The sequence below is a fragment of the Archocentrus centrarchus genome, chromosome 11 (assembly GCF_007364275.1).
Source record: "Archocentrus centrarchus isolate MPI-CPG fArcCen1 chromosome 11, fArcCen1, whole genome shotgun sequence".
NCBI lineage: Eukaryota > Metazoa > Chordata > Actinopteri > Cichliformes > Cichlidae > Archocentrus > Archocentrus centrarchus.
The window spans coordinates 28,972,765-28,998,350 of record NC_044356.1 but is presented as its reverse complement, the minus strand read 5'-3'; the positions used below and the strand labels follow the sequence as shown (position 1 = coordinate 28,998,350).

At 39.8% G+C, this 25,586-nt stretch overlaps 2 protein-coding genes across 7 annotated transcripts in view; one reads left to right on the top strand and one right to left on the bottom strand.

Moving 5' to 3' along the window:
• Positions 1-594, bottom strand: part of col9a1c (collagen, type IX, alpha 1c) — a 30,825-nt gene extending 30,231 nt beyond the window's left edge. For all 3 annotated transcript variants that reach the window (XM_030740981.1, XM_030740983.1, XM_030740982.1), the window contains exon 1: positions 416-594. In XM_030740981.1, coding sequence (XP_030596841.1) covers positions 416-444 — 29 coding nt within the window. In that variant the 5' untranslated portion in view covers positions 445-594. The remainder of the gene's footprint in view (positions 1-415) is intronic.
• Positions 595-8,265: 7,671 nt separating this feature from the next.
• Positions 8,266-25,586, top strand: part of fam135b (family with sequence similarity 135 member B) — a 50,165-nt gene continuing 32,844 nt past the window's right edge. For all 4 annotated transcript variants that reach the window (XR_004020572.1, XR_004020571.1, XM_030741107.1 and 1 more), the window contains exons 1-3: positions 8,266-8,394; positions 13,836-13,932; positions 16,392-16,471. Coding sequence is in view for 2 of the 4 variants with exons in the window: in XM_030741107.1 (XP_030596967.1) it covers positions 13,856-13,932; positions 16,392-16,471 (157 nt within the window). In the remaining 2 variants the exon portion in view is untranslated. The remainder of the gene's footprint in view (positions 8,395-13,835; positions 13,933-16,391; positions 16,472-25,586) is intronic.

The following is a 25,586-nucleotide window of genomic DNA, read 5'->3' as shown; positions in this document are numbered from 1 at the left end:
AACGTTCTCCCATTTGTCTTAAGAGAATGGACCGCTGTTGGCCATGAAGCAATCAGCCATATGATTCAGTCATATTCAAATTGACTGTGTGGACTCTGAGGAGCACAGTAGCTCAGTGAAAATGGTGAACATGTTGAAGCTGGTGGCATTGCTCAGATAAGAATTCTGTCATTCAGGCTTTCTTCACTAACAATCTGAAAGGAAACAGTGAAGACGTATGCACATCCAATTATTACACCCATGAAGTTTCCAGAAAGAGAAAATGGAGCTATTTCCTCCCACTAAATGAAGATTAAAAATTAATAATTACTTAGATTGAAATGGCTCCTCATGTATTGGTAAATTTCAAAAAAATTCAGAGAGAAGAGTTTTTTTGATAAAGATCCCTGACAGAAACTCAACGTGAGAGATTTACCTCCTCAAACCAGAGATGCAGAGGGCCATGTTTCACTCCCCCGTTCCGTGACAGGACACAGACAGGGCTCGGCAGAGAGGCAGTCAGCGGTAAGATGCAGAAGCAGAAGGAGCCACGGACATGAAATTCCCTCCCTTGATGTCAGTCCTACCTGCGCATGTTGAGGAATTAACTCAAGTGGGGGATGCTCAGGCATTTTTGGAGGGGACATAAAAGCTTGTTCAGTGGATTCCTATTGGCCAGGAGTTTTCAGGAGGTGGTGACTACATTTTATTACCATCACTTAAAAAGATACAGGAACCCATATGGTCTTTATGTGAACACCTCTACCCGCTGCAGTGCCTCCTAATGATGTGCTGGCTGCAAGTAATTCTCCTAATAATCATCATCAAGATGCTGAAATAGCAGCCAGCGTGTGATGAAATGCAGATTTCATAATCATATTTACTCATCAGTATAGCTGGGGGAGTCCTGTTAGCCTGCAGTTTTGACATAAAGAAAGCCTTGTTATTACCTGAGGAGCCTGAAGCAGACACACTGTATATGTTCCCTGCCTGTAGTTGATCCTTTGGTGTTTGGTTTTCACTTTAGAACCCAAACTATGATGTGGTTTCTTGAAGGAATACAGCTTTCTTTAGCATGCACTGGTATGCTATTTCTCACCGGGACAGAAAAGATAGGTCAGCTCTTGTGGTACATTATTTTTGAAGAGGCAGGAACTGCTTGGCCCATAGACACAGATCTCTCTGAGGAAAAACTTCTAACTAAGAGTGCAAAAAAATGCCTTGGCTTTGACAAACATGAATGTATTTGGTGATTTTATTTTTTTGTAATATTTCCTGGGTGTATATAGGTTTAATGATACTACTGCTGTCCCTTCTATATGATGTGATAGTAGGAATCAATAACCTCACAAGCTTCTGATACTCAGTTTACTACCACCAATGATATAGTATTCTTTACTCTATCATATTGCAAGAATCAATTGTTTGTGTAGCCACACCAACACACTCATCTGAAAGAGCTGTAAAGGAAACCTAATACAGTGATTGGCCCTCCTCAGAGATTTGGCAGAAAGATCATGTGTCCAGCCTGGAAAATTAAGACCTCCTGCTCCACAGACAGAGCAGGCAGAAGGAAAGGGAAAGCAGTTTGGGATGATCCAGCCACGAGACTGGCCCCATGACTAGATAACTTGTGATCTGGAGTCAGATGAGGCTCTCCAGTTTAGCTTGAGATTGTTGTAAAAATAGGTGTTACAATAACAAGCTGGTACACAGAATTTTGTTTTGTGTTTACTTATTGCCTTGTCCAGTGCAGGAGATTTAAATTTACATCTGAGAAATTATCTTTCTCAAATTATCCTTTAAATGATCTTTTTTTTTAAATATCCTGTGAAGAAATAAACATACATAGAAGCTTCAAGTGTTGACTTATTTCACTTGAGCAAAAAGGCTACAGCACTGTTGGCTAACTAGCTAAACAGTAATATAATAAAAGAAGGTTTGCAACCGATCGTGCTCACTCCACATTAATAGAAAAGTGCTTCCAGAACATGCATTGTCATTCCTGGGGTGTAAAGTACTAAAATTTTGTAGAAATTGCTGGTGTCTCACACAAGGTGCCATTTGATGACAGTGCATGGCAATTATGGGCACTGCTAATGCTGGGAGGACACTAAAGATAATGCTGACAAAGCTGATTTTAGAGGGCACCCGGGTAGCTTAACGGTGAAGCCGGCAACCATATGCATATGCTGCGTTGCGGTGCAGGCGGCGCAAGCTCGAGTCCCGGCCTGTCGCCAGTGTTCCTGCGCATCTTTCCCTTCCCTTTCCTGTCTCTCTCTACTATGGATAACAAACAAAAAAATAGTCTTAGAAATGCAATCCTTGCGCACTTTTAATTTTGCGGTAGAATTTAGCCACCGTCAAGACTGGATTTTTTATCACTATGGCAGCTGTGGTAGCTTTTTTATATTAGAGCAGACTGCTGTACCAAAACAGTGATCAAATGATATTTAATTAACTGAAATAGCTACTCCTAGCTAGGTATGTACAAATGTATGCACATAGTTAAAAACAAAACAAAACAGTGAACTACAAAACTGATAAAATATGCTATGGGTACTGTAGGAAAGTCTTAAACCACCCCTCATTTCATTGTATTTGGCCAGGAAAATGAGAAATATACACAAATATATATAAGATAGATGCAACTACTCAAAAATAGAGACAAAACCCCAACAAACAAACAACCCCCTGTGAGCAAGCACTAGTGACAGTGGGAAGGAAAAACTCCCTTTTAACAGGAGGAAACCTCTGGCAGAACCAGGCTAAGAGAGGGGCAGCCATCTGCCGTGACCAGTTGAGGTTAGGAGAGGGAGACAGGACAAAGGACACGCTGATGATTAAATGCAGAGAAGTGTATAAACAGAGAGCGAGTGAAGATTTTTAGGGTCGAGTACAATAACCTCAGTTTTATCTGAATTTAGAAGCAGGAAATTAGAGGTCATCCAGGCCTTTATGTCTTAAGACATTCCTGCAGTTTAACTAATGGGTGTGTGTCATCTGGCTTCATGGATATAGATAAAGCTGGGTATCATCTGCATAACAATGAAAATGTATGCTATGCCTTCTAAGGGAAACACAATGTAAATAGTACTGATCTCAGTGTAGAACTGTGGAACTCCACAATTAATCTCACTGTGTGAAGAAAACACCCATTTTACATGAACAAATTGAAATATATTAGATAAATATGATTCAAACCACTGTAGCGCAGTATCTTTAATACCTACAGTTTGCTCTGTAAGAAATTCTTGTGGTACTGAATGCTGCACTGAGGTCTAGCAGGACAAGCACAGAGATGAGTCCACTGTCAGAGGTCATAAGAAGATCATTTGTAACCTTCACTAATGCTTTTTCACAACTGCTCTTTCAAGAATTTTTGACAGTAAAAAGGAAGGTTGGAGATTGGGCTATAATTAGCTAAGACAGCTTGGTCAAGTGATGACTTTTCAAATAATGATTTGATTACTGCCATCTTAAAGGCCTGTGGTACAGTATGTAGCCATTAATAGAGAATGATCAAATGTACGATTGAAACATTAATTAATGATAGGACTTCATGCAGTCTTGTAGGAATGGGAAATAATAGACACGTTGATGATAAGTAACTATTGACGTTAACTCAGAAAGATCAATTAGAGAGAAAGAGTCTAAATAAATATCAGTAGTTTTGAAAGTTGCTGTATAATGTACATACTGTGGTATAATTCTTATTTTCTTCAATCACCTATGAATAGTAAGATGTCCTGGCTTTATGGAGAGCTTTTTAAAAAAAAAAAAAATAAAGCAACAAACTCTTTTTTCCAGGCTAAATGAAGATCTTCTAAATTAGCTTAAGGGTTATCTGCTTTAAGCCACACGTTTGTGAATTATACCAGACAGTCAAGCACTTCTGATTGGAGGCTTTCTTTTTCAGAGGAGCCACAGTATCCAGAGTTGTACACAGTGAAGATGTAATATTGTTAACCAGCTAATCAGCCTCTGTGGGAGTAGAGTTTAGGTAGCTGCTCTGCATATGGCATTGAAGAAGATAATAGTAAAGGAATTACATCCTTAAACTTACTTATAACACTTTCAGAAAGGCATCTACTGCAATTAAATACATCCATCTACTGCTGTTTGATCAATTATTGTAAATTTATAACAAAACAAACAAAGAAAAGAAACAGGCTTCCTTGGAAACAAGACTTTTGCACAGTACTGTAGCTCAAGGAGAAATGCACCATAGTCAGAGCTAGAGAAGTAGCATGGCTTGTTTCTCTGACTATGAGAAGTAAGCAGTGGTAATTGCTAGACTGAGAAAACTCCATCCAGGTTTAGATTAGCTAAATTAAGCTGACTGTTTGTACCAATACTATTGTATTCTGGTCATATTTTGGTACGGCCACAATTAAAAGTTTGTACCAGTGTACACTGTATATAAATAGACTATATAATTTTGTCAGAGTTTGAGCCAGGGTGCAATTAACCTAGTTTAGCATAAAGACGTGGAGGAAGAAAAAATGGCTAACAAAGTTCAGATCAAAAATATACCTAAGGTGGTGGGAAGAGTTTGCCAACAGTGCTAGCTTCTTAAAAATGCTAAAGAAAATGAGTTTTAATTCTTTAATGATAGTCTTATCTTCTGGCAAATTATGGTTCAGTTCACTGTTGTTCTTGTTATGGGTAGTTCACCAGTTTTTTTTTTTTTTTTTAAAGCCTAACCTTGTGTTTTAACCAAAAAAAAAAAAAAATATTAGGTGAAAACAGGAACCAATTAGGACAACAGAGAAACAGAATTCTTCACTGTCCAGGTCATAAGTTATATATTATTATCCTTTTGTTTTTATTTTGTTTTATTACAGTTTTACTCTTCAGAAAACCACAGGGAGAAAATAGTTTAATGCAATCAAACCATTGTAATTTTTTTTTAATTGTACCAATAATAAAATCCACCCTCCAAATGTATGGAACTTTTCATTACATATAAAAGGTAATGAGTAATGAGCGGAACGACTCGGCCATTTGATTCGAGCCTGTCCTCCTTTGAAAAAAACGACCTCATTGGTCGTTTCTGCAGCCACATTTTACGAATATCTATTTTAAAATAAAATTAAATGACCTCTAGCGGGATTGAACCATCAACCTTGCAGTTAATAGATTACTGTTCTACCTCCTGAGCTATGGCAACATTACCATGGGCATGACCACATGACACGTGAGGCCACGAGGAAACCACTGATACTGTCGTTTGGATTGGAGGACATGTTTGAGTCATGTGAATTTCATCTTCATTAGTGATGAGCATGAAAAAATCATTCCCCTCTATACTCTACATTAGGTGACTGCAGACATCCAATATAGCACTGAACCACAGCAGTATCTGTTATCTTCTGTACTTTAACTGTTGCGTACTAGAAATAATCATGCAAGTCTGATATTGGAATCTGTGAAAACTGGTGTCCTTGCTGTATAACCTGTGGAAATTCTGCCAGGTTTTTTCCCAGACTATGTAGTCATCTGGGGTCTGGCAACTGCCTGAAAAACAGAAAAAAAGAAAATCAATAGTGCTCCCCTTTTAATCAAGAGCGCTTGCAGCTTATGGCAGAATGCCACGAGAGAAAAGCAGCAATTGACTTTTGGTTTTTAAGCAGAAGGTGAAGCTTAGAACACAGGAGAACTGCTATCCTGCACTCAGTGAGTCAGAGATTCAAAGAATCAGAGGAAACTAATGTTCTGCTGCTGACAGCCGTTAAACACACAGTTGCCATAGCCAGCAGCTTATGGACATTTTTATTCATTTGTTACATAATGCTCCCCTCCCCCTTATCTGACAAGTGATTAGTCAGTGAAGAGTTGTTTAACCAGGACAGATGGCTTTTTAATTGTACCTGACTGCCAGGAACAAGCTATACAGCGGCTACTGTGTGACTTTGTTGTGTCTTCAAAAAGAAAACCCACTTTAGAAATCCAGATTGTTGTCTTAGATTATGGCAATGTTGTCTTGCTAATAATGACTTCAGATTTTTATGTGTTTTTTAGGGGGCATAAAATGGCTTACTTTATCATTTTGTTTGGGAAATAGCATTTTCAACCATTTAGGTTGATTTTATTGCTTGTAACTTTACTGCTATGCTTTACTTTCCTCTTCATAATATCAGGGGCTGTTTTCAGGATAACCACTGTTCTGCTCAGCACTATCAGATATGTAGGTTGTGTTTGTAGTTAGTTGGTGAGATAGATGTAGGATTTATTCTATAAACTCACAAATATGTAGCTCAAATGTTGGTGGTGGCCAAAATACAGCCATTCGAGTGTATTGGTTATAGAGCCAAAAACTCAGTGATGATCTAACTGGAGTTGTGCGGAGCCTAAGCAATCACACTGAAAAAAACTGGCACTGAAAACAAAACAAGTAAGGAAACTGGAGCCGGTACAAGAGATAAACACCACTTCTGGGTCCTAAAAGCCAAACGGTCACGGCAGATGACTGCCCCTCCCTGAGCCTGGTTCTGCTGGAGGTTTCTTCCTGTTAAAAGGGAGTTTTTCCTTCCCACTGTCACCAAATGCTCGCTTATAGGTTGTTGTTTTGACTGTTGGGTTTTCTGTGTAATTATCGTATGGTCTTCACGTTACAATATAAAGCACCTTCAGGTGACTGTTTGTTGTGATGTGGCACTATATAAATAAAATAAAATTGAATTGAATATTCCTTGCCTCTGTTTGCATAGGGATTTTGGTTTAGATTGTTCACCGTTATAATAATTCAGTTCAATTCAGTTTTATTTATATAGCACCAAATCACAACACACAGTCACCTCAAGGTTCTTTGTATTGTAGCTAAAGACCCTACAATAATACAGAGAAAACCCAACAGTCAAAATGATCCCCTATGAGCAGCACTTGGCGACAGTGGGAAGGAAAAACTCCCTTTTAACAGGAAGAAACCTCCAGCAGTATCAGGCTCAGGGAGGGGCAGTCATCTGCCATGCCCGTTTGGCTTTTAGGACCCAGACGTGGTGTCCGATTGGGGCTGAGGGGGGGTAGAGAGACAGGACAAAAGACATGCTGTGGACGAGAGACAGAGATTAATAATAACTAATGAATAAATGCAGAGTGAAGTAAAAACAGAGTAGAAAGAGGTGAATAAAAAGAAACAGTGCATTATGGGAACCCCCCAGCAGCCTAGGCCTATAGCAGCATAATTAAGGGGTGGTTCAGGGTCACCTGATCCAGCCCTAACTATAAGCTTTATCGAAAAGGAAAGTTTTAAGCCATCCATCCATCCATCCATTCGCTTCCGGTCATCCTGTTCAGGGTTGCGAGGGGGCTGGAGCTTATCCCAGCTGTCATAGGGCCAGAGGCAGGGAACACCCTGAACAGGTCGCCAGCCTGTTTTAAGCCTAATCTTAAAAATAGAGAGGGTGTCTGTGTCCCGAATCCAAGCTGGGAGCTGGTTCCACAGAAGAGGGGCCTGAAAGTATCCTGGGAATACGCATGCTATTAAAGGTATGATGGATTAAACATGTAAAATCCCATCCATCCATCCACCCCAGCCTCCTTGTTACTCAAACTTTGTTGCTATGTACAGTAGCAACCTCTTTTTTTCCCAATTATAATTACTAGCAATTATTATGGCCATTATAGAGGATGATGAAAATAGAATTTAATTATGGGTTATAATAAAAACCACTTGCCCAAAAAGCTTATGGTGTTCTTTTTATGCAGGATCTCTTTTTTCGTTATCTAAAGTTAAAAAGCTGGGAAGTCAGTAACAAGCTTGGTAACACCTATTTTTGTAAGCAGTCATACATGATTTTTTTCTCAGAAATTTGAGGGGTTTTTTTTAAATATAGTATCATTGCTTCTACCAAACCTCTCCAAGTCACGTGTCGCCCGCCTGTTTATTATTGCAATAATGCTTTGTTTGCATCACAGTCACCCTTTTGTTTCTTAGCGTGGTCATTTCCGAGCGCACGGTTCACTTCAGCTTTTAGGGGGCCGGCCCTGACGTCAGCTCGCTCTGCCGGACGGACACCAGCAGCACTACGCTGACTGGGCGCTGCTGACTATTAATATTCCTCTTGTGAAACTATCCACAGTCTATGTATACGGTAAGTGTTGTGTACAAAGACACTGCCCGACTCAGCGCTACTTCCCCAAACTGCAAACCCCCTCCAGGAGAGAGAGAGAGAGAGAGAGAGAGAGAGAGAGAGAGAGAGAGAGAGAGAGAGGGGGGGAGAGAGAGAGAGGGGGGGGGGGACTGCAGAACATACAGGGTCTGGATGAATAACCATGGCAACAGCAGCAGCAGCGGGAGAAGCGGTGAAATAAACATTGCAAACCGCGCATCCGTCCGCAAACAGCTATTTACTTCAATAACCGCTTGGACCCCCGAACCCTCTGCGGATATCACTCCACATCACTGCTAAGGTGAGGCTGTTTTATTCTACATGTGACACCTTCCTCCTGCTTTTGTGGGATGGTTCGCTGTTTGCGGAACACGAGAGGACGGGGAAGCTCAGTTGTCATACATTACAACAGAGAAAGCTGCTTCTGTAGTAGACTGCTGCTCGGCGCCAGGACTGCCAAAGCTCACGGATTTGGTCGGAAACGTAGAGTCTAAGGGGTTAAATTTATACTCCATATGTGCTTCCTCTGTATGTGAGCCGAGGGTCTTTGTCTGACCTATTGCTTATATGTGGTCAGGACTGAGCAAACATTTAAGCGCACTCCACAGTGATGAGCTGAAGAAGCAATAGGGAAAAATAGATTTCGCTTTCACAATAAAAGCATTGGGAAACGTATTCAATCAGTCCGAACTACAGTCTAATTGAATTTAGATTGCTGGTAACTGTGTTTGGTGCAGCTCTGTATCTTTATGGTCGCACAGGATGTTGTTTAAAGCTGCCCCTCTGTAGTCTGAAATAACATGAAGAAAGCAAAGCCCTGAAACTTTGCCACAGCAGTGTTGAAAATGTAAAAATAATAAATTAAAAAAGACATAAATTATGATACAAGGGTAAATAGCTCTCATTTAATAATATTGCTCAGTTCAGTTCAGGCACTGATGTTGAAATTTCATTACAGAACACAAAACCTGGGTTAGAGTACTACACAGACTTATTTGAAACCAGTTAACCCAGCCCCAAGCTTTCCATTTAAAAGCCCATCGTCACACTTTTAACTATTTTTTTTTAGAGCATATGCACATTTGTATGCTCACACTTACAGCATGGCAGCACTTGGTTTCCATACACACTGAACAGTGCTTCAGAGTTGTGAATACAAATAGTAAGTCTGTTTGTGGACAGCATGCAGCTCTCCAAACGCCAGCAGAAAAGCCCTTTGATCTTCAGGGAATCTCATTTGGAGATTGCAACGATGCCAGTCACATCCTCTCAAAGTCATATTCTGATTCATTTAACGCCATAACTCAGGCCACCCCCACCCCCCCTTTTTTTTTTTTTTTTTTGCAGGGATTTGGCATTGTAATTTAACAACAAAGAGCCTAATACAGCATCGTGGAGGGTTTTTGCTAGATTATGCCATCACATGATTGCTGGGCTGGCTCAGTGGATTTCTGTAAAGTGCCACTCCACGTAACCAATTTGCAGATAGCTCTCTCTCAAAATTAGAAATCGTGAAAATGAAGCATTGCTACAGCAACTGCGATTTGATATCCCCGCTTAAAGAAGGTGCTGTAACCCAGTGGTTCTTTGTCACACATTTGGTGACGGCTCTTTGTTATTGTCTGCTGGAGAGGGATGTGGCTGTTAATGAATGGAATAATGTCTGAGATTAATTTCCGGTTCTTTGAGCCATGCACACATTCAGCAGCTTCCCGTGACAAACAGTGACTCTCTGTTACTGTGACATCTATGTCTGCTAAGCCTGCAAAATCTGCTCATTCCACACACAGGGACTACGAACATGTTGCTTCTTCCTTTCTCAAATTCAGATTGGAGATGTCAGTCAGTGGTCCCATATGAGCTGATCCAGCAGGAGTCACAGCAAAGGGCGTCTTAAGGGCAGCCAGGAGTTTTAGGTTTTCCTTAAGCTGGCAGAATGAACGAAGCTGCAAACTCCAGACCTCCAAGTGTGTGTGTGCGTGTGTTTGTGGCCTGCATTAAATAGTAATCAGACAGCAGATGGGTGTTTTGTAATGATTAGTGTTTAATGATTTGCTTCCAGTAGAAAATACAAAGGAGATAATTTATAAGCAGAAAATTCTAAGTATAGTTTGGCTGCAGGTTGTGTAGATATCTCGAGGAGCTAGAGCGACACATGCATTTGAACACAGCTCATTCAACAGTGTCTTAAGGACATGAATGTGGAACGGTTTTCTGTTTGTTAAGCCACTTGACATTGACTTTGAGTTATTTGAGCATTAAAAAACGCTCCTAACTCAAAGGATGAACCAGTGTTGTGTCTACACAAAACAGATGACTTAGCAAAGAACTAATTTTAAACTGTATATTTAGGCACTTTGTTACAAGCAGCCTGCCGCACAAAGGTTGAATCTACAAGATTTTTAGTTGAATCTATAAAAATTTATAAAAAGATTCTGGGGGGGGGGGGGGGGGGGGGGGGGGGACAGACTACTAGATTGAACCTGAAATATATATCTATAAAATCTGAGAGGGCAAAGCTGTTCCATAACATAGTTTTCAGTTTTTGTCAGCAAATTCAATAAACAGAAATCAAAAACACATAGTTGATTTTGGTCTTTTCATGGGATTTGACATTATGAAAACAAGTGTCCCATGCTGCAGTTCTGCTCGAGCTGCTGGGTCGTTTCATCCTTGTTGTCGTCGTCATTAAAAGAAACACAGTGCGTCTTACTTAGATGACTGACAGCTGTATGTCTCTGGAGCTGTCAGCGTGGGTGCTTTGGTGGCTTCGCTGATTTGATTAACGTTATTGATGAATTTTCAACACAGGCTGATAATCAGTGCACGTGTCTGGGCCCTCTTGTCGTGTACTGTAGGCTGCTGATTGTTTCACTGGGAAAATAAAAGCACATTACAGTAAGTCCCTGGCCTGTAAGCTTCCATTTAATCAAGTACACAGTGTTCATTCTGCTCACTGCCTACCTACAGTAACACATTGCTGGAGAAGGGAGCTGCTCCTTCTTATTATGTATCTTGGAGACAGCAAATAACATAAGTACAACGATGGCCTGAAGAACAGCTCGGTGAATTAGGGACGCAGTGAAGCAGCTTCGGCTGTATTTTAATCAGCGCAAAAGAAACATATTTCAGGATCTCGCATTCTCCCATCAAATCATATCATATAACTGTTCTCACAAGCAGCATGCAGAGTCAGCACAAAGAGAAAACATCTCTGCTGTTACTTGTCTCCTCAGGCCATTTGTGGCAGCGGCCAGCTGATGTACTACATTAGGGAAGGTTACCGTGTGTCTCGGGACTGTACTCATTTGCTTTTATGGTCCTCAGATTTAATGTGGACACTGGATTTTCCTGAAGATTTACAGGCGTTTTTTTCTCTACTCCTGGCACAATTCTTATAATCCATCTTATCAGCATTAGAGAAGAGTGTTTTCCAGCCAACTGAGAGGACACCTTAGACTCACCCTATTTATAAGGTGTTAGGAGAGGACACTGGGAAATCATTTTTCTGCGAAGGGACAAGTAAAACTTGACCGTTTAAACTTTTTTTTTTGTTTTTTTGTTATTTAACCTTGAATAAAACATTCCCCTGTAACAACTCCATAAAAAATACTCTTGGGACAGTTCTGAAATAAAATCCATCTTTTTGTCCCTAACATCAGCCCAGAGTACGACGCATTAAGCACTTAAGCTAAAGTTGCCATCTTTAATTTCACCTAAAAAGAAAAGGTAAATTATAGAAAAAAAACAAATACAATGAGTTAATGTTGTAGTTAAGTTAAAATTGTACTGAACCTGTTAAATAGGAACATCTGCAGATCTACAGGACCAGTTTATCAAATATTACATTTTATAAATAAGTTTATATGGATGCAACCAAAGCCTTTCTGACTGCTTTGCACTTCCAGAGGAGCAGCTTCCTGCTCACCATTATTAGCTTCCAAGTTTAAGGCACTTCCAAGTTATCTTGGACGCTCTTATACTGTCTATGCTTTTGTCTGGGTCGTGCAGCTAGCTTAGCTGTTACCAAAGACTCCTTTAACAGAATTCTCATTTTAATATGAATTAGCTAAAAATATAAGAAGTAGTTGATACAGCTGTAGTTTAGCTATTAGCACACATTTATTTTAAAACACATCTCTTGAAAGCTTAAAAAAGTGTCCCAAAGATAACTTTTTAAATGAACTCATGTAGCTCATTCTACCAAGTTAATAACCTACTAGCGGCATACTAAAGTCTAACAGAAATTGAGAGATGCTAGCTAAGCTTGCTTTTGTTTTCCTGTGTAAAATGAGCCCACTACTCAATTTCTGTTAGAAATTTGCTTCATTATAAACATGTAAAATTGAAGTAAATACTAAGTTAGATACTAAGGGGGTGAGAATTGTAATTAGCAGTATTTTTTTTCATTTTACTTTAATTCTAGCAGCACTGCTGTGTCTGAGCTCTGATGCAATGCTAGATACCTCTACACTGGTTAAACAAAGTGGACTTATGCTTTTAAGCCAGCTAAGATGAGGACTGGTTGTCATGCACAACCTGCACTTTTAAAAGGTGTTTCACAGCACTGTGGTTTTCTGTAATGATTCTTCATTGTGTGTATCTTCCTTTAGAGTGATATAGTTTTTACAGCACTTACGGGAACGTTAACCCAATACCACACACTTGGTGGGATTATATTTCAAAGCATTTAATGATGGGTTATTTAATATGCTTGGCTGTAAACACTGTCAGTGTTTCAGCACCTTTTGATTGGTGGCAGTTCAGACTAGTTTCAGCTCTCGTGGTACTTTATACTCTGTGTACTATGAACTTGGTATGTAATATTTGCAGACAACAGTGAGCAGAAAATTGGTTGGTTCATGTGCTGAGCTTTAATTACAGATAATAGAAAATAAATTTCATATGGTATGAGTGAACTGGGAGTCAGCAAAGGTAGGATGCACTGATCAGAAGTTGTTTTAGACACACTGGTTTCTGATTTATTTAGTCACATTGCATGCATTTGTCTCAATGACTTGGACCATATCTATTAGGTCATAGGTTTCTGTGTTTTGCGACCAAAGAATGGATTTAAACTAATTTTTGCTAGAGTTAACAACACTGAAGTTTTCGGAAGAAGTTTTGGGTGACTAATCACTGTTTCTTTTGCATAAATAGACACCACAGAGATATACTGCATTAAACTTTAAGTATTAAATTTCTCCATTTGTCAAAAAAAAATAAGGAGACCCATGTTTTCTTTTAATTTCACACTCTTCCATGTATGAGTCGTATTTAAGGATATCAATCTAAAACATGCTACTGAAGAATTCAAAACATTAAAAAATCTAGTTGTGTAATAAACGATTATTCAAATGTACAAAGAGGGTAATGTGTCCATGCTACAATTGCCAGTATAGGACTGAGGTTTCCTGTAGTAGAACCTGGCACAGAGAACCTACAGCTGCACACATTCATGCTGTCACTGTGAAATAATTCAATCACAGGGCGGTGGTCATATTTTCAATATTAACCTGACCAGTGATAATGAGAACTATATTCAGACCAAGCTGTCTGTCTTTGTCTCATACAGTCTGCTATCCACACCGCGGCAGACTGAATGAGTCATGCAGCATCACTTCAGTAGGAGCTAGTTTTAGAAATGTCACCATTTGTCTTACCTTTCAGTGTGGATTTTGTGTTATTTTGACTCATTGGTCCTATATATCATATTGATTGGTTGTTTTCTTTTTTTGACAGGTGATGAGTGGGATTATATCATGTCTGAAGTACAGGGAACAGTGGAGTTTTCTCTAGAGTTGCACAAGTTTCACAATGTGGATCTCTTTCAAAGGGGGTAAGAATTTATATATATATATATATATATATATATACTCACACAATATAATGCAAGGTTTTAATATGATACCTACTAGTATGACATATTCCAGTCATACTATCTATGACTGGAAATAGCAAATTGTACATATCAGTGAAGCTTGGACTCCTGTTAGAATCCTGAAGGTGTAATTGAATTTATGGGATAATTTAAATGTCATGTGCCTTTCCACCAGAAAACAATGCTGCAAACCTTTCTCAAAATGTTTTGTTGATTAAATGTAGCCGTCATTAGCTCAGCTAGCCGTCGCTGAAGCTACATATAATTTTATTTTGTTACATTGTTTAGTTTTTCCCTGTCCCCTTACTTTGGCAGCTGTCGCTTTTGATGCGGCTGAACTCCAACAGCTATATCAAAGCTGGAGATGACCAGTTATTGTAGGTACAATTGCGCTCTGGAATTACAGTGTTTGGTATGACAACAAAGGCAAATGAAAATGCAGCAGTGATGCAACAGACTTAATACAATATATTGTTTTTATTATTATTTTTATTGATGACAGAAACAAGAGTTAGTGTTTTTCATATATCCAGTGTTCCTCCCGTTCTCCTGGCAGAGATCATTAGTGAACCTGGTTCACCAGCAGGGAGTTCCCAGACTGGCAACGTGGTCCATGCTTCTATTTAACCCAGTACAGATGCAGTTTGTATGCAGCAAACCACTCACTGTTTAGTCCTGTATTTCCTATGTTTCCACAGTCCTGTTCTCCCAGGTTTATGTTCCTTAGGTAGCATATGAACTAACAAAAAAAATCATAAAAGGAAGTATTACAACCTTTCCCTCTCTCCTTGTAAGAGGACATGTAAACAAATGGGCTCCATCGATAGGCAGATTAATAAAGTGAGTTTATGATAAAGCTGATGTTTTTTTTATTTTCTTGTTGCAGTTTCCATGATATTGCTCTACTAAAAAAGGTCCCTGTGCAGCCTGCTATGTCTGCAGATTAAAACATGTCGTTTGGCTCGCTAAAACACCAGCTTTATCAAAATGATTTTCCCTCTCCAAATGTGATGGGCTAAAGCTTTATCACGATAATCCCTTCAGCTGAGTGCACTAATATGTTTGTTTTTACTAGATGCCACGTTGTTCTCAGACATCACAAGAAATCTGATGTGAATACTAAGTAAAATGTGACCCCAGTGTGAAGATAAAGCTTTATGGAATAAGAATAGTTTAGTTTCCAAGCTCTCCACATCTTGCCACACTGAAATGCGATTGCTGAAGTTGATACTAATCCCTGTGTTAGCCTGTTGGGCCACACAGATGTACACTGATTGCATTAGGAGGACTGATTAAATCTGCATTTGATTTGTACAGGATACAATTGTGATAAGCTGCGTTTATATTTTATAATAAGAGGCAAAGTTAGTTTCCAAGATAACTTCTAATACTAAGTCTTGGTTGCATCTGTGAGGCACAACAAGTTTCACTATTGCTGGGCAAGCAGGTGGCAAGGATTTATGCAGTGCTGCATGGAAAACCTCCTTGTGATTGCTGTGGTTGCTAGCAGATTGCCATGGTTGCCAGTAGTTTGTATGGAAGACGCTGACCTTTCTGTAAACACTGTGAAGAGTCTGATACAAACTGGCAACAGAGGCCAATCACCTGCAACGTTTCACTGGTAAAGAGCAACTTTTATTTTGAAGGCAAACAATCTCTGTATCTGGTTTGCTTTTTCAAGTTTCACTATTGCTTGGTGGTTAGCCAGTGTTTACAGACAAGCGAGCATCTCCCATGCAAACTGTGAGGGACTGTGACATTCTACTAGTGGCCAAAGCAATTGCAAGGAGGTTTTTGTGGCAGCACCCACTCTGTGGCTGATTTCACTCAGGGACAGCCAGGGAAGCCCAGGAACCTCCAGCGACCACTCGTCAACTTTTTTCCCCAGTGACTTGAAATTACCAGGGGTGTCAATGACCAGTCTTTAGGCCACTGTGACAAATATTCAACTGGGAAACTAGTTAAACACGTGTACAAGGCAAAACTGAAATGAAAGATAATGTAATTTTGACAAGCCATAATTCCAAGTTACTTATGGCTAGTCACACGATTAAAGATGCACATTTCAGAATGGCAGAACTGTATTGGAGGTAGCTTGAACCAGTTTCACTGTACCTTCATGCAAAAATGTAGTTACAAATATCCGTAAATACATTTTTTACTCATTGAAATTTCAGCAGGTCAAACTGTAAGGCTCTGGCAATATCTTAAATGAGTTTTGTCAAGTTAATAAAATACATGATGAAAACAACTGTGCCCTTCCTCTCTTCTGCCTCAGTGTTACAGTGACAGTGACACAGGCATGAAGATTTAACTTTTTTGTTGCTACCTTTCACCAATTTACAGACTCCAGAACATCTGATTATTTAGTGCTGCTTTATTAAGTGTGACTGTTCTGTTTTTATCCACCACCTCAGGTTCTATCAGATACGAGCAGGGTTGAAGGTCTCGCCTCGAGTGCCCCACAGGCTTATAGCGACAACACAAGACAATGCAGGTACGGAAAACAATGTTTACATCCTCACACCCAGAGACACTCTCTCTCTCTCTCTCACACACACACACACACACACACACACACACACACACACACACACACACACACACACACACACACACACACACACACACACACACACACACACCAACTTAACCAATCTGATAAAACAGTCCTCTTTCTCATGTGCTTATTGTCCCAGTTTGCTATGTTGTGTTCAGTAATCACACATTTAATGTCTGGATTGTACACATTGTGTTGGACATGGCTGTCTTTGAAGTCTGCGTGAAGAAAGTAAAATGAGTATTTTGCGTTACATTGCATTGTAGAGCAGGGAGGGCCGGACTCTGCACTTTTTCTCAAAGAAATAAGATTAAGTGTCTTGTGGGAATATGAAGATGTTGTAAATACCTGTGGTATTTAAGTGCACTATATTGCCAAAAGTATTTGCTCGTCTGCTTTTACACACATATGAATTTGAGTCACATCCCATTCTTAATCCATAGGGTTTAATATGATCTCGGCTCACCCTTTGCAGCTATAACAGCTTCAACTCTTCTGTGTTTATGGGACTTTTTGACCATTCCTCTAAAAGCACATTTGTGAGGCTCGCATTTAGCACTCTAATTTATCACAAAGGTGTTCTATCAGGTTGAGGTCAGGGCTCTGCAGGCCAGTCAAGTTCTTCCACACCACACTCACTCATCCATGTCTTTATGGATCTGCTTTGTGCACTGGTGTGCAGTCATGTTGGAACAGGAAGGGGCCATCCCCAAATTGTTCTCACAATATTGGGAGCATGAAATTGTCCAAAATGTCTTGGTATGCTGAAGCATTAAGAGTTCCTTTCACTGGAACTAAGGGGCCGAGCCCAACTCCTGAAAAACGACCCCACACCATAATCTCACCTCCACCAAACTTTACACTTGGCACAATGCAGACAGACAGGTAAAGTTGTCCTGGCAACCAGCAAACCCAGACTCGTCCAGATGGAGAAGTGTGATTCATCACTCCAGAGAACACGTCTCCACTGCTCTAGAGTCCAGTGGCGGTGTGCTTTACACCACTGCATCTGATGCCTTGCATTGTGCTTGGTGATGTAAGGCTTGAATGCAGCTACTCGGCCATGGGAACCCATTCCATGAAACTCTCTATGCACTGTTCTTGAGCTAATCTGAAGGCCACATGAAGTTTTGAAGTCTGTAGCGACTGACTTCGCAAAAAGCTGGTGATCTCTGCGCACTATATGCCTCAGCATCCGCTGACCCAGCTCTGTCATTTTACGTGGCCTACCACTTTGTGGCTGAGTTGCTGCCATTCCCAATTGCTTCCAACTTATTATAATACCACTAACAGTTAACTGTGGAATATTTAGTAGTGGGGATATTTCAGGTGGAAATGATTAAACTGTTGCTTAAAAAGTCTGTTCATCTAGGTGTTTGAAACAAATTTTCACCTTTCAAATCAAGCCACGGCGTACGACTCAGGACACTGTGGCTCCTCTGAAAAAGAAAGCCTTATATCTGGTATAACTCACAAACATGAGCCTTAGTAATGACTTCATGAATTTCTTCACAAATAAAATTTTAACCATTAAAGAAAAAAATATTCACAACTAATCTCACAGACATTACGTGCAGCTACTTTCAATACTACTGATATTTTTTTTGACTCTTTCTCTCCAATTGATCTTTTTGAGTTAACTTCTGTAGATACTTCCTCCAAACCATCAACAGGTCTATTAGACCACATTTCTACAAGACTGCTCAAAGAAGTCCTACCATTATTAATGTTTGAATTTTACATTTGATCAATCAATATCTATTAATGTGCTACGTACCACAGGCCTTTAAGGTGGCAGTTAGTAAACCATTACTTAAAAAGCCATCACTTGACCCAACTGTCTGAGCTAGGCAGGTATTAAAGGTACTGTGCTGCAGTCATTTGAATCATATATATCTTACAGACTCCGATTTGTTCATGTAAATGGGGAGTCCTCTTCACACACTAAGATTAGAGTTCCACATGGTTCTGTGCTAGGACCAATTTTATTTACATTATAAATGCTTTCTTTAGGCAGTTATATTAAAATGCATGGCATACATTTTCATTGCTATGCAGATGATAACCAGCTTGATCTATCAATGAAGCCAGATGACACACATCAATTAGTTAAACTGCAGGAATGTCCTAAAGACATAAAGGCCTGGATGACCTCTAATTTCCTGCTTCTAAATTCAGATAAAACTGAGGTTATTGTACTCAGCCCTACAAATCTTAGAAACATTGTGTCTAACCAGATACCTACTCTGTATGGCATTACCATGGCCTCCAGTGACATTGTGAGGAATCTTGTAATTATTTATGACCACAAAAGCCTTCAGTTGATCCAAAATGCTGCTGTACTGACAGGAACTAGAAAGAGAGAGCATATTTCTCCCATATTGGCTTCTCTTCATTGGATCCCTGATAAATCTAGAATCAAATTTAAAATCCTTTTCCTCACATACATGGTGTTGAATAATCAGGACCCATCTTATCTTAAAGACCTCATAATACCATCACACCAATACAGCACCTCGCTTTCAGACTGCAGGCTTACATGTGGTTATTAGGGTATTTAAAAGTAGAATGGGAGACAAAGCCTTGAGCTTTCAGACCCCTCTTTTGTGGAACCAGCTCCCAGTTTGGATTTGGGAGTCAGACACCCTCTCTACTTAAAAGACAAGCCTTAAAACTTTTCTTTTTTGATAAAGCTTATAGTTAGGGCTGGATCAGATGACCCTGATCCCTCCCTTAGTTACGCTGCAATAGTCCCAGGCTTGCGGGGGCTTTCCACGATGCAGATGACTTCCCCTCTCTGAGCCTGGTTCTGTTGGAGGTTTCTTCCTGTTAAAGGGAGTTTTTCCTTCCCACTGTCACCAAGTGCTTGCTCTTAGGGGGTTGGCTGTTCTTTGGGGTTTTCTCTGTATTATAGAAGTTCCTTGAGGCGGCTGTTTAAATATATATATATTTTTTTCCTGTTTTTAGGTGCTATTTAAATACGATTCAATTCAATTTCTCCCATACTGGCTTCTCTTCATTTGGTTCCTGTTGAATCTAGAATTGAATTTTAAATTAATCTTTTCACAAAGTCCTGGATGAACCATGATATCTTAAAGACCTCATAGTACCATATTATTCTGATAGAGCATTTTTTTCTCAGACTGCAGGTTTACTTGTGGTTTTCAGAGTTTCCAAGAGTAGCATTGGAGGCTGATCAAGCCCTTCTTCTATGAAGCCAGCTCCCAGTTTGGGTTTAAGAGATAGACACCCTTGATACTTTTTATTAGGCTTCAAATTTTCCAGTTGAGGCTGGATTAGGTGATGCTGCTGTAGGCTCATGCTGCAGGCTTCCTCTGATGCATCGACCACTTTCAATCACGCCTTTTCACTCCCCTTGGATTTGTATGCCCTATTGTATGCCAATAACTTTTATGCTCTCCTTTGTTCTCATCTTTTGCCCTTCAACCCCAGCCAGCTAAACCTACCTGAGCCTCATTCTGCCCGAGGTCTCTTCCTGTTAAATGCAAACTCTTTCTCCCTGCCACTGTGAATTGTCTGAACATGCGGTTCTCTTTATTGTTGTATCATCTTTACCTTATAATATAAACCACCTCAAACTGACACTGTGTAAAAAAGTTTAATATAACATTTCACCATCGGGATTTAAAGGAGCATCAATTAGAGATATGACTAAGGTTTTCTTAAAATAGAGCACTCCACAGATGACAGATGAAGGAAAGTAAAGCAACCATAAATTTGACAGCTGATTATTGAGATTTGCTTTCGAATGCACCTTAATCTCTCACTGTGATTGTGGATAAAAGACAGAAATACTAATAATAATTTAAAAAAAAGGTACAATACACAGTAAGTAGCCCTACCACTGTGCCAGCTATTCAGGTTCTGTATCAGAGAGTATAATAATGAACAAGTAAAATTGTCCTCGAGTTCCGGTTATCCGGGGAAAGTGTTTGCTCTGTAACAATGAGGGATTCAAGGCTGAAAAGGGCAAAGCAGGCTTAAAACTGCAGTGGAGTGCACAATAGAAAAACTAATCTTAGAATGTCTAATTCCACAGAAAACCTCAAAGAAAACTAGTAATATGCAGCTTTTGGCATTTTTTTCCTGCTATTATTCATCAAAGGTTTCTCATTTAATTAAAAAATACTGCAAATAACCAACAATACATGGATACTAGAATTTAAAAAAAAAAGCACTAGACCTGAAGCACTGTGAACTTTGCATGCCTTAATTCTTATATACAACTTCTTTCAGTTGGTTCATAAAATATCACAAAAGATATATTCAAAGGTTGTGAGTGAATGCTCGTGAACCTACCCAAGCGTCAAAACCTGGATCTGTGGTGCTGCAGAAAGCTGTTTCACTGGCAATACTGATTCTCAGTAATAACGGCTATTTTTAGCTCGTCATGACTGGAGCACAGTGTGCGCGCGCGCATGTGTGTGTGTGTATGTGTGTGTGTGTATACCAGCTGTACTTGTGACAGTGCAGCCTACTGTTCTCATAAGGATGTTTTAGATTGTGAGGGCATTTTAGTCTTCTATGTGTTGCTTTGAGAGCAGGACATTAGCTTCAGGCATGTAGCTGTTGTCAGTGTAACTGTTCTCACACCTATAGAGGACAGCACCAACAACAACGCCAACATGCGCGTGTGTGTGATTGTGAAGATGATGTGTGTTTTCACCTAAAACACAGTGACAAGATTCACTGTGCTTTTGGTTTAAGACAATTTCATTACTGATGGTCCTAAGTAGCCAATATGCTGTCAAACTGAATAGAAATAGTAAGAATAGCATACAAAGACTAACATCTATTCTTATCATTTCTAATAGCATAGAAATGGTGAGAATAGAATAGTTCGGTAGTCTATTTTTAGACTTGCTAAATTCTGGATGTGCAGTTTTACAGGTTGTAAAGGGAAAAAGAAGTAGATCATTGTCCAGCTGGACGAGGCTCCAATTCCACCTTTACACTGAAAAGCTGCTTAAATAATTACACTCCTGTGAGAAACAAAAAAAACTCGTGTCTAGCATGTGAGTTAAAGTAGTTATTAGCAATATTCTTGCAATACCATTGAATCAAATTACACAACTGATTCATTTTTACTATAACTCATTGTTTTCATTATTTGGCACACAGCATTTGCTCATCAGCCTTGTTTCTTGGCAGCAGGCTGCTTACTTTGCAGTAAGTCCCACAGATAAAAGCCTAGCACCATATAGCAAAAAAAAAATCAACGTTAGCAACTGTCCTGTGAGTACTGTGAAAGATTTAGGCTTCTAAAGGGACAGCTGTTGTCCTTGCGAGTTTAAAAGTTAAAGCTATAAAAATTATGCCACAGCATTTGAGTCAGGCTGAGGTCTAGATATTGACTGGACTATTGCACCACCTCGATTCTTTTCTTTTTCAGCCACTCTGTTGTAAATCGGCTGCTGTGTTCTGATCATTGTCCTGTTGCATGACCCAATTTGTGCCAACCTTCAGCTGTCAGCAGATAGCCTCACATTTGACTCTAGAACACTTTGGTATACTGAGGAGTTCATGGCTGACTCAAGGTGTTTTGGTCCTGTGGTTGCAAAACAAGCCCAAATCAGCTGTTTTTGCTGAGATGCTGTGTTTAATGCAACTTTGCAAACCTAAGCCATGCTGCCATGTTCTTTTTATCGAGAACAAGCTCTCTGTGGGCAACCCTTCCATATGAGCAGTATTTTTTTCTAATTGCACTGTCATTAACTTTAAGGTTTGACACTGTAACTGAGGTCTGTAGAGTCTGAGATTCAGCTCTGAGATTTTTTGCAGTTTTTCTGAATACTGTATGGTCTGACCTTGGGGTGAATTTGCTGGATCATCCACTCCTGGGACGATTGCAGCACTGTGGTAACACACAGCTGAATGCTACAGAGCAGCAAAGTGACAAAACTTCAGCTTTAATAGAATTGGTGAATCTTTCTGATGATCAAATAATCAAGTGCATATGATTAGCAGCTGCTATTTACTCTCTTTATTCCTGTGATAGCAGTAAAAGTGTGCTTAGTTTTGGTTAACCAAATAATAAAGCTGTGTATCAGAATGATAAACAGTCAGCAGGCTAAAAAAAGATTTGAAAATGTATTAATTCTTTAGAAATGTACACATGAGCCTGTGTAAATGCTCTGTGATGCACTTATCTAATCTGCTGACTACAGGCCACTGTTTAACCAGCCAGTCGCATATATGGACAGTAAGGAACACTGCAGCTACATACATTACAGTGAAGATCATATCCATATTGTAATTGAAAGGCTGTGCCCCCACCCCCCCGTCCCCCCTTGCAGCTACCACAAGGTCATGCAGTAAGCCTGCATATCTCACTGACTGAATCAGAAACATAAATATACCAGCTCTGGTCACAGACAGGAAAATTACATTCATCATACAATTCCCTTACTGTGTTCTCTTTGAAAGTGTATGCTTGACATTTCAATTGTCTGTGCCCTTCAGAAAAAAAATGAATTGCGTGTTAAGGATCGTGCCACACACTCAACTGAAGGATTTAATGACTGTGATTCATGCGCAATAACATGGGGATTTTCAAGTCAGACTGGTAACTGGGAGAATTGGATTGCTGTTTACGGCATCTCCTACTGCACGGACTAAGATACTCTCTCTTATTAATATCACGAAGAGCAATTCTGTGTGGGGAGTTCTGTGTGCTTTACTGATAGGCAGAATACACACGCGCACATGCACGCAGCAGATGTAGAGCACCAGAGGCTGTAAGCAGATTATTTCCAGCACAGAAACACTGTGGCTAAAGCTGAAGGGCATTTCAGCAGGTTTTAATGTGCAGGATGTGATAACGGCACAGGACCTGTGAGAGCCGGAGTACACCTGAGTGTCAGAACTTGGTGGTTTCTGTTGGCCTCATTCATTGTGAAAATGCCATTAGTTTTATGATGTTAGCTAACTTTGTGTCAGACAAAGAAAGCAAGAAAAACCTAAATCGCCCCCAACATGCCGGTCACCTCGGGCCTTCCTGTTTACCTGGTTTCCAGTGCCTGTGTGAGTTTTAATATCTTCTTCAGTTCAAAGACATGCAGGTTAAATGGTGTCATTCTAGCAACCTGTGTCACCTTTTCACCTAGTGTTAGTGTTGATATATAGCATCAGGAAGTGATGTTAAAGCAGAAAATGATTATTTAAAACAGCTTTTTAAAAACAATACACCAGTATTAATTTGTGGTAATAAGTCTTTTGGAAAATCATGAGATACCAGCAAGATTATTATCCTTTTTTTAAAATCTATTTTTAAATATGCTATAAATTAATAAATTAATTTACAGACACTAATGGGTTTCCATAGATTTAAAGTGATTATAAATTTAGAGGTCTATCTATCTTGCAATAAGTTGCAGTTTAGTGCAACACTAACGTTACACCAATAATCAGCTTTCCATCTCAACTGATCTGCAATCTTATGAAAGTAGTGTTCATACAATGCTTGTGCAGTCTGTTATATTATTTTGTGCAGGTGCTTTAGAGCATTTTTCCACCTTAAATGCACACACCAGTGTCAAAGCAAGGCAGTGTTCTTATCAAGGTCTTATCATTTCAAGTCCCTCGGCACCTAATGTAACGTTTAATCAAGCCTGTAAAACAAACTGGCATTGAAAGGACAGTATCTGTGAGTGTGTGAAAGCAGCCACTGCAGCAGCTGCAGTTTGTTGATTTAATGATTCTGGCCACATAAAGGGAGCCATCCAGTGCTTGTGAAAGAGCATGGAAGCTCCTGAGGGAAATGACGAGTCCTTCACAGGTCAAAGGGGCACAGAGAATAATTTATGCTAATCTTGGCACACAGTGTTGATTTCCCTAATCTACTTGTATGTCTTGAGACATGAGCTTGAAACTTAAGCGAAAACAAAGTAAAAACAAGATCATCAAAGTCACGTTTATGTGACTGTGAGGCGATCATGCTAACACTATGCAACCACTCCTGCCCCGTAAAGTACATCCCCCGAGGGATTACACTGCCTCTGTCACACATCCACCAAGCCTTTGACAACACTCGTGCTTCCACACATCCGTCATCCTGGCTGGGGCTGCTTGATGCTGCAAGTAGCGACAGTGTTATCAGGAGGAGGCCTGTGGAGAGAGGGAGAGTAAGACTGAGACAGAAAGGAGCACAACCTCAGCAGGGGATTTTAAAGACCTCTCACGGCTCACAGCTGGACAGCAGCTCTGCAGTGCTGCCAGGAAAAATGCGCTAGTAGCACAAAGTAAACAGCCACCACGTCACACATAAGGACTGCGACGTGGAAGACAATGGCAGTCGAAACAAAGGGTTTCCTCTTTAATTGTATGAATTTTGGGGGTTAAATGAGTGAGCTAATTTCTGCACATAAAATCAGATTTATTAGTTACCCTTGTGCTTGAAAGTCTGTCTTACATAATATGTAAATTTAAAAGGTATTTCTGACTCTGCATTCCAAAAAAAAAATAAAGAAAACATTGTAAAGTTTAAAGGGGTTTAAAGTTTACCAGAGTTGAACTCAGTGTGAACAGTTGTTTCAGTTCTTGTGCTTGTATAACCAATATTGATAGACTTCTCAGATCTGCTTAATAAATATAAAAGGTATAGCCCACAGCTGTTTGCTTAGCCTTGTTTAGCTTAAGCTGTCATCACAGAAGCCTAGAGACTGGTTGGCAACCCTCTTGTAACCTTACTAAGGAAAAACGTGTATCCCCGACTGGTTGGGGATTAGTTGCTGGAGGTTGCGTGCTAATCGCAAAAAGGGTGCTGCATCAACAATCTCATTATGATTGCTTTGGTCACTAGTAGTTTGCTACGGTTGCCCATAGTGTGCGTGCTAGACATGGACTTCTCTTCAAAAATTCAGCTAACCACCAATTAGTAAAACTTTTAAAATGATTAAATAGAGAATATTCACCTTCAAAGTAATAGTTGTGCCTTACTGCTGAAACCAACACATTTCAAAAGGTGCAACTTTTACACTGAAGGTGAACATTCTCTTTTCCAGTTTGCACTTTTTCAAGTTTCACTACTCAG